Consider the following 9,876-nt stretch of genomic DNA (forward strand, 5'->3'; position numbering starts at 1 on the left):
GCATTTTGGGATGTATAAGTAGGGGCATTGCCAGCAGATCGAGGGACATGATCGTTCCCCTCTATTCGACACTGGTGAGGCCTCATCTGGAGTACTGTGTCCAGTTTTGGGCCCCACACTGCAAGAAAGATGTGGAAAAATTGGAAAGAGTCCAGCGGAGGGCAACAAAAATGATTAGGGGACTGGAACACATGCGTTATGAGGAGAGGCTGAGGGAACTGGGATTGTTTAGCCTGCAGAAGAGAAGAATGAGGGGGGATTTGATAGCTGCTTTCAACTACCTGAAAGGGGTTTCCAAAGAGGATGGCTCTAGACTGTTCTCAGTGGTAGCAGATGACAGAACAAGGAGTAATGGTCTCAAGTTGCAGTGGGGGAGGTTTATGTTGGATATTAGGAAAAACTTTTTCACAAGGAGGGTGGTGAAACACTGGAATGCGTTACCTGGGGGGAGGGGGGGGGTGGAATCTCCTTCCTTAGAAGTTTTTAAGGTCAGGCTTGACAAAGCCCTGGCTGGGATGATTTAATTGGGGATTGGTCCTGCTTTGAGCAGGGGGTTTGACTAGATGGCCTCCTGAGGTCCCTTCCAACCCTGATATTCTATGAAGCACACGGAGGGGCAAAGGATGCTGAATGCTCCAAGGTCAGACCCAGGAAGGTGGAAGCTGTGTGAGCTGTTTGCCCTGGAGACAGTCTGCTCAGAGAGAGGAGACTTCACCAGAGTCCTGACTGGCTTCATAGGGAGCAGTTCCAGAGCATCGCCCGGGGACTCCGTGACAATCAGCAATTGTGGGGAGGTTGTACAGATTTCAGGGATGAATTAAGGAGGGCTGTGGTAATGCCTTTAAAAATGGCTCCTCCTCACATCCCAGCCTGCTTCCACGTGTCCAAGTTTCACAAGCAGATTTGGTTGACTCTGTTTTTTGCTCCCATTAGCCCTGTTGGGAAATGGAGTCAGAGACACACATCATCAGTGGAATCACCAGCTCCATTCCTAGTGGGAGATTATCACTGAGGTAGAAGCAAGAGGCAGGCTAAACAACAGCAGGGTCAACCTGAGTCAAATGTGAGCAGGAGCCGAAACCATGGATGACGATGGGATATCAAGGATCCCCTCTGGAAGAGGAAGGACGATCCAGCAATTAGGACTCTTGATGGAGCAGGGAATTCAACCCAGGACTCTATCACAGGTGCTCTGTATGACCCTGGGCAAGTCACATAGCCTCTCTGTGCCTCAGTTTCCCATCAATAGCTACTTTCAACTACCTGAGAGGTGGTTCCAGAGAGGATGGTTCTAGACTATTCTCAGTGGTAGCAGATGACAGAACAAGGAGTAATGGTCTCAAGTTGCAGTGGCGGAGGTTTAGGTTGGATATTAGGAAAAACTTTTTCACTAGGAGGGTGGTGAAACACTGGAATGCGTTGCCTAGGGAGGTGGTGGAATCTCCTTCCTTAGAAGTTTTTAAGGTCAGGCTTGACAAAGCCCTGGCTGGGATGATTTAATTGGGGATTGGTCCTGCTTTTGAGCAGGGGGTTGGACTAGATGACCTCCTGAGGTCCCTTCCAACCCTGATATTCTATGATTCTATGAGTGGTACAAAGGAGATATTAGCACTGCCCTGTCTCACTGGGCGGGTTGTGGTCTTAAACAGATTAAACATTGGGAGATATGATTATGGGGTTGCATAAGTCCCATAAATAGTTCTCCAGAACCAGCTGTGGGACGGCATGTGCATTGATCAACTCCACACAGCCCAGAGCCAACTAGCTAAAGGGGGAAATGACTACGGGGGAGAGGGAGCTGCCTTGTTCTGAGTCTTCCTGCCAGTCAGTCCAAAAGGAGCTGCAGCAGGAGTGGGGCTGTGGCTCCCTATGCAGTGTCGACTCTCACTGTTTGGTGCCACAAGGGAACCCCACAGGCCACTGCTTCCAGGGAGCTCTAGCCTTGCATCTCAGGAGCCTCCAGCTGCAGGTGTCCCTGCTGTTGATTTGTTAATATTTGGCATTAGGGCGGTGGCATGAAAGTGCTTGGGGTGTGGACGGGTGAATTATCATCATGCACAGAGAGTTCTATGGAAGGATCACAGCTTTCAGGTAAAGGTGAGATTGAAGGTACGCAGATCCACCCCTCGCTACCCTTGTGAGGGCCTGGGGCCAGCAGAGCCTCTACCCCCCTTTCCCTTCCCCCTACCCACCCCCCTCTACCCCATCCTTTTGCCTTCTGTCTAATAAGAACGTGTCTTAGCTGGCCAATACTGCAAATTTTGGAACACTGCTGTAAGCCTGTGGCCAGAGAGGCAGCTAAAAGAAATGCCCTAAAGAGCCTGATGCTGGTACCAGTTCAGAGTGGCTGTTCAGACCATGTGCCATGCCTGCGTTTTTCAGCAGCGAGATTTCGAGTAAGAGACAACACCAGGGACAGAAGCTGCATTTTATGAGTTTGCTTTTCTTTTCTTTTCTTTCCCCTCTCTTGTGTATTTGCCTTGTCGGAAACGGGATTGGACTTTAACAACAACAGTAATGACAACGGCTCCAGCCCATCTCAACTAACTGCTTCTCTCTTCCCCCAAAAGGATTGTTATTACCATCTAAGAGGTGTGTTTGCTCCTGAGATCTCTCTCTGGCTAATGGAAAAGGGACCAAGGGATGTTGTTAAAATGAAAACCTTACTTAATACTTTACATTTCAAAGGCTTTAACTGTTTTTCCTTCTTTTCTGTGTCTCTGATAAGAGGTAAAGTTTCTGCAGGGCAAATGAAGTGCTCATTGATATCTGTGCAACCCCATGGCCCTCTCAGTCACTCCCCAGAGATGGGAATAGAACCTAGGAGAATCCGAGGCCTCCTACTCCAGCCATTAGATCAGACTCTCTCCCAGAACTGGGAATTGAACCCAGGTGTCTTTAGTCCCTGAGCCATATTCCCTGGGCCACACTCTTTCTAGCCCAGTGGTTCTCAAACTTTTGTACGGGTGATCCCTTTCACATAGCAAGCTGTGACGAAGTGGGACTGTTCTTAATGTTTCCTCTGAATAGTGTGGGGGTGCCTCAGTTTCCCCTGTGCAGTTCTTAAGTATCTAGGTTGGGGGAGAAGGGTGTATGATCATTGCAGAGCCCTAGAGGGCAGGTGTGTGCAGGGGTCTGGACACAGAGAATGGCCGACATCCTGTTTCCTGGCAACTGATGGCCTGGGCCCTTCCCCCCTGCAAGGTGAGAGCTAAAGGGTTGGAGAACAAAGAAATCAGGTGACCTCCTGGCCTGGGAAAGGGACAAAGCCCAGAGGAGGAGGAGCTGGAGGGAATTTCAGTTTGGGGCTGGCTGGAGACATGTAGCGAAGGGCAGATGTGGTTGTCTGGCTCCCTGCCCCCCAAAATGGACCCAGCTGAGGGGTCCTGTTCTCTGCACCTACAAGCTCTGTGTTAGGCCATGTTCCTGTCATCTAATAAACCTCTGTTTTACTGGCTGGCTGAGAGTCCCGTCTGACTGCGGAGTTGGGGAGCAGGACCCTCTGGCCCCCCCAGGACCCCGCCTTAGCGGACTCGCTGTGGGAAGCGCACGGAGGGGCAGAGGAGGCTGAATGCTCCGAGGTCAGACCCAGGAAGGTGGAGCCGGGGGAGCTGTGTGTCCTGCAGACAGGCTGCTCCCAGGAAGACGACTGCCCCAGAGTCCTGACTGGCTTCATGGGGAGCAGTTCCAGAGCATCGCCCGGGGACTCCGTGACACAAGCCTCTGACTGCGACCCCCCCTTATAAATTAAAAACACTTTAAAATATATTTAACATTATAAATGCTGGAGGCGAAGTGGGGTTTGGGGTGGAGGCTGACCGCTCACGACCCCCCGTGTAATAACTTCGCGACCCCCTGTTTGAGAACCCCCATTCTAGCCTATTGCTCCTGGACTTTTTTTAGAAGCCATGAATAAATTATCATTACTCACAATAACAACAGGCGTGACTGCATGTGTCACAGCAGAATTTATTGTGTTTGGAATAATTCTTCCCTGATTCCACAAACTGATTTAAAATCAACACACACCATTGTTTTTATTTTATCAGATTCAAAAAGTGCCCCCGTTGGAGGTGGGGAGAACAGAATGGCCTGTTTGTTGGCACATCCTCAATCCCCAGCAACCTGACCACATCTGCTCAGTGGTCACCTCACCTAGTTTCCTGCAACTGCGTGCTTATCGTGGCTGTCACCTACATCACTGCCAGAATCACTCTATTTGGATTCAGGGGATGTAGAGCTGATGATGTTGCTGTCTTTGAAGATCTCAATTTGCTGCAACTCCACAGCCCCACCCACCTGGAGGAATTTCACTTGCTCCAGCTGGACACGATGAGAGTACTCATAGAAGGGCTTGTTGTCCACAATCACCTGGTAAGTAAAGGGGAGCGTTAGAAACAATGACTCTCGGCCAAACCATAGCACAACGGTTCTTTGGGGGTTGGTCAGAGGTTCCTTGCCATCTTAGGTAGGTCAATGGATGTTCGCAGAGTGGAACCAGTAAATCAATCACCAGTACGGAGCAGGGTGAATGCAGAGCCAGGGGTTTGTTCCCACCGTACTCAACCACTCTAGCTGTTGCTCACCCAGGCTGGCAGGAGATGGAACAGAAGCAAGGACCGGGTGTTCCTACCACCCTGCCGACAGAACCAGCAGGATCTGGGGGCACGAATGAATGGTGCCGTCTCCAACCAGGAAATGGACTGTGTTGAAAGAGGGGTACCTGTATTCTTGCCAGGCGCACCCACCCAAAACATTCTCAAAGGAGACAGGTCGTTGCCATTTTAAAACTGACACTTTCCCTGATTAAGGCAGTTCAACAACCCTCCTCGTCCTCTGAACCTAGGTTAGACACAGGCCCAGCGGCAGCTCCCAGTACAGCATTGTACTAGGCTCACCATTCCCTCCCCACCCTGGCCTCACTTTCCCCTCTTCTTCCAGGCCCAACTCAGTAAACTCTGAGACACACTGTTAAAGAAAAAGACCCCACTGTATTCAACCCCTGACCCTCATCTCCAAACTCCCCAAGTTATTTCAGCCCTGCACCAGGCTCAGTCATGCCTGCTGACCTTTCCCCAGGCCTTCCTCATTCCCCTTGTCTCAGGGCTTCACCAGATCTCCATAGCCAGGCCTCCTGCTCCTCTAGCTCCCAGTCTCCTGTCTGATCTCCCCGCTATCCTCCTTCCCAATTTCTCTCCCCCAGTCCAAATGCAGAGTTGTCTCCGGTCCCCGATGCAGAGGCTCTGCTCTGCTTACATCCCTTACCTTGTAGCCGTTTTTAGTAATGACAAACTGCAGCTGGAAGTTCTTCCCTTTGTAGAAAGGGCTAAAACACTTCTCTTCCTCTTGGCCCCACTCATTGTTCAGCTTGCTGTTGAAAATGGCCCTGGCCCTGTCCTCTTTGAAGAGAGTTTTAAAGTGAAAGGCGATTTCATTCATTCTGTCCCCACCACAGAGAAAGTTCACATCAAACCTGGGCAGGAGGAATAGGAAAGTAATGACCAAGTGGCCTGTGAGGCCTTTGGGAAGAGCAGCTACTCCCCTTCCCCTACCCTTAATATACACTGGGGAATGGATTAGACCAGGGGTCTCAAACTCAAACGACCACGAGGGCCACAGGAGGACTAGTACATTGGCCCGAGGGCCACATCACTGACCGCGCCCCACTGCCCCGGCCCTGCCCCCACTCTACCCCTTCCATGAGACCCCGTCCCTGCCCCACCTCTTCCCACCCCGCCCGTGCCGCCATTCCAACCCCTTCCCTGAAATCCCCACCCCAACTCCGCCCCCTCCCTGCCCCCAGCGGGTGCAGGGTGCGGCATAGGGCTCAGGGCAGGGGGTTGGGGTGCAGGAGGGGTGTGGGGTGCGGCAAGGGGTTGGGGTGCAGGAGGCAGTTCGGCTGCAGGAGGGGGTTTGGGGGGCGGCTCCGGCCCGTCGCGCACCGAGGGCAGGGCGGGCTCCCTCTCTGCCTGCCCTGCCCCCGCGCTGCTCTGGGAAGTGGCTGGAACCTGGGGGGGCGGGGGGGGGCACAGGGGTCTGTGTGTTGCCCTGGCCGCGCCTCCAGGTACTGCTCCCCGCAGCTCCCATTGACCCGGAACAGGTGGGGATTATAATTACCATTAATCATGTTTATTATGACAATATCTAGGGGCCAAGGAGTTAGCAGACCTGGGTTCAATTCCCTGCTCTGCCGCAGGCTTCCTGTGTCCTTGGGCCTGTCACTGAGTCTGTCTGTGCCGGAGTTTCTCCAGGTCACAGTTTCAGGGTAGCGGCACCTGTATTCTCCATCCACAGTCCCTCAAGGGCACCCACTTAAAGGTTTCTGGCTCCCGGCTGTCACCTCTCTTGTGCAGAGACCTTCATGCGTCTCCCTCCTGACTGCGGTTTTTAGGCTGCACAGCTCCCTGGATGTACACTACGATATCTCCAGCAAGCCAGACCGCCTACGCAGGCCGGTGACTTTGCTGTCTCCCCAGAGCCTATGCTCAGTGTATTGCTATCAGTTACCACACAACTTCTTCCAAGCAAGCACACTTATTCTTCAGGGAAAATCTTTACGGAGAAAACCCATTAAAAACAATAAACATTCCTGCATGCAACCAGCTTTCCAGAGGTCACCATCAGTCTTATGGGGCCCTAGTATGTCAAGCCCTTTCAACCCTTATGCAAGGGTCCCCCCAACCCCTCAGGCAGAAAGTCCTGTCCATTTGCTGGCTCAGAAGGAAGGCCCCGAGTTTAAACTAACTCCAGCTCTTTGTCCCCAAGGCCTTTTTTTGTCTGTTGCTCTCTGGAGCATCTACTTTGAACTAGTTTCAGAGTAACAGCCGACATGTGAGTCTCCCCAGGAAGTCGTACCTTTTGGATGGGAGGGGGGTTTGCAGCCTGGCTGATTTGCCTTAACGACCACCCCGTTTTTAGTTCCTGGAGGAGCGGTACATAATTATACATAAGCCATTCACTTAAAACAAGGGACCCCAAAGATACTGCATGGAGTTGCAAAATCTGTCACATCTCCCCACTAGAGAGGTTACAGGCAACCCCGGCCCACAATAATATATAAACTTTATGCAATGCGGTTTTTTAAGGCTATTGCAGGAAATTGCCACATCGAGGGCTGATGGGCCGGGATGTCTCTCCCAAGTGGGGGCAGTGTAAAGGGGAGCAGTGTTTTTGGGAGAGGGGGGCTTACACTGTATCTACCCAGCAGATAAAGGGGGAGGGGAATGAGGGTGTTTCATTGAGGGGCATTGAGTTTTTTTATTTTTCAGAGCGGCCTTTTCCTAAACCCTCATGGGTGAAAATCTTGTAAATATGTTCGAAGAAATCCTTGTGTCGGGTACCTCTGGCTGTCCTTTGGCACTGAGCCACGGATATTCACCAACATCCCAAGGAGAAAGCCCCCAGCGACAGAGATGTTGCAAGGAGTCCCCTGGAAGAGAGAGACATCTGAGGAGAAGAGGTTTGCAACCCTGACAAGTCACACCCCATGTGGATCAAACTAAAGCAGATCTGACAGGATCTCTGAGAACCCCACACCCACCTGACCCCACCGGGCTGGATGTGGCAGCAGCATGACACTGGGGAGTCTGAAAGCTTCCCACAGCCTCATTCATAAAGGGTAAGTGTACACTGCAATCATGGTGGATTGTGAGTCATGGTGGATTCTCCATCACTGACAATTTTTAAATCAAGCTGGGAAGTTTTTCTAAAAGATCTGCTCTAGGAATTATGTTGGGGAAGTTTTCTGGCCTATGTTGTACAGGAGGTCAGACTAGATGATCACAATGGTCCCTTCTGGCATCAGAATCTATGAATCGGGACAGCACGTTTGGATGTACCCGAGCTAGCTGTGATCAAGATAGCTCACAACAAACAGAAGTGTAGCCACGGTGGTACGGGCAGCGGCATGGGCTAGCCACCCCAGTATGCACCTAGGGTCGTGGGCGGGATTGTACTCAGGAGGCTAGACCCTGTCACCAAGGCAACTTGGCTAGTTTTAGTACAGTAGGTCGATCAAAGGTATTTTGGGTGCATCCACACCTGCTGCAATCCGGCCTCCCAATAACCTACAGTAACATGACGGATGCAGAGCAGATGCCGCGGGAAAAAGCAGCAGACAAAGGATTAACATGAATTTGAGTTTTAACTTCCCCTATCAGAGGCTTAAACATTTTTCAGATTTACAAACGTGCCTGTCACGTTCCTCTAAGGGCAGTGTGTGAAAACAAAATGCTCTATACTGAGGCAAATGCACAGAACTAGGTGACATCACAACACAACATCCCTGACACTGTCTGCAACTGTGATGCTTCTCTTCATAATGAAGCTTGTAGTAAAAGTTTCCTTGCATGACCGCTTCACAAACTCACCATTGCTGCTCTGCATCCCTTTACTTTATTCCTGCCCCGGCCTCTGGCTGGCCTGAGGCAGCAGCACCTACAGGAGCCCTGAGTGGAGAGAGGATCAGTACTCACCAGGTTGGTGATAGAAACCAGAGCCATTGGAGCTGTCATTCTTCCTGTGCGGTGAAGGAGCTGCTGTCTGTTGAAAGCTCACGGCATAGGAAGCACCTTATATACAGTCCTGGCTCCTGAGAGGTGGGGCCTCCACGCTCAATTCTACAGTTCCTCTTGCCTCTGGATTCCACCCACTTTTGTTAGTAGGAATCTGCATGTCCGTGTGTGACGTTATTGACATAAACTGGGACCGTATAGATCACTGTTGCAACCAAGGTCCTATAAAAAGAACAGGAGGACTTGTGGCACCTTAGAGACTAACAAATTTATTGGAGCATAAGCTTTCGTGAGCTACAGCTCACTTCATCGGACGCATAGAATGGAACATATAGTAAGATTATATATATATTGTGACGGGGCAAGGCCAGATGGCTATAGAAAAGAAGTGGGAGATAGATATATTAACTCCAGGCTAAACAAATCCCTGGTACCAGGTTAAGTGAAATGGAAGCTGCTCCAGGTCAATTAAGACACCTGGGGCCAATTAAGAACTTCCCCAAAAGCAGGGAGAATGCTAGGTTGATTAGGACACCTGAAGCCAATCAGGGGCTGGCTGAAACTAGTTAAAAGCCCCCTAGTCAGTCAGGTGGGGGTGTATGTCAGGCGCCGTGGGAGGAAGTTGCGTTGTTGGAGAGGCTGAGCAGTACACACCATATCAGGCACAATGAAGGAGGCCCTGAGGTAAGGGTGAAGCGGAGCTTGAGGAAGTGGGGGCTGCTGTGGGGGAAGTAGCCCAGGGAATTGTACATGTCATGTTTCTAAAAGGTCAGCTACCATAGCTGATACTATTAGGGTCCCTGGGCTGGAGCCCGGAGTAGAGGGTGGGCCTGGGCTCCATGCCAACCTTTGTCCCCTGATTAATCACTGAGACTGGGAGACAACAGGGACTGTGCAAGGAAGGATAGCTTCTCACCTCCCTTGCTGGCTTATGATGAAAATGGCTCGGTAGACTGTGACCCTTGTCCCTAGAGAAAGAAGGGTTAAGTGGAGGGTCACAGTGAGCCTCTGAGGCTAGCGAAATCCGCCAGGAAATGCGGGACCCACGGAGGCAAGGACGGAGCTTTGTCACAATATATATATACATACAGATAAGTTAGAAGTTGCCATACAAACTGTGAGAGGCTAATTAGTTAAGATGAGCTATTATTAGCAGGAGGGAAAAAAAAGCCCTTTTGTAGTGATAATCAAGATTGCCCGTTTAGACAGTTGACAAGAAGGTATGAGTTTACTTAACTTAAGGAAATCAATTCAATATGTGTAATGACCCAGCCACTCCCAGTTTCTATTCAAACCCAAGTTAATGGTAACTAGTTTGCATATTAATTCAAGCTCAGCAGTTTCTCCTTGGAGTCTGTTTTTG

General features: G+C 50.8%; 1 protein-coding gene across 1 annotated transcript; it reads right to left on the reverse strand.

Annotated features, from left to right (window-relative positions):
- Positions 1 to 3,982: 3,982 nt before the first annotated feature.
- On the reverse strand, positions 3,983 to 8,533 carry LOC144278901 (galectin-7-like). Its single transcript, XM_077840271.1, has 4 exons — positions 8,475 to 8,533; positions 7,341 to 7,429; positions 5,266 to 5,473; positions 3,983 to 4,371 (listed from the first exon to the last, which is right to left on the reverse strand). Exons 1-4 carry the CDS (start codon positions 8,511 to 8,513, stop codon positions 4,216 to 4,218), a joined length of 492 nt encoding a protein of 163 aa, XP_077696397.1. The 5' UTR covers positions 8,514 to 8,533; the 3' UTR covers positions 3,983 to 4,215.
- Positions 8,534 to 9,876: the final 1,343 nt, after the last annotated feature.

Source organism: Eretmochelys imbricata, chromosome 23 (genome assembly GCF_965152235.1).
Source record: "Eretmochelys imbricata isolate rEreImb1 chromosome 23, rEreImb1.hap1, whole genome shotgun sequence".
NCBI lineage: Eukaryota > Metazoa > Chordata > Testudines > Cheloniidae > Eretmochelys > Eretmochelys imbricata.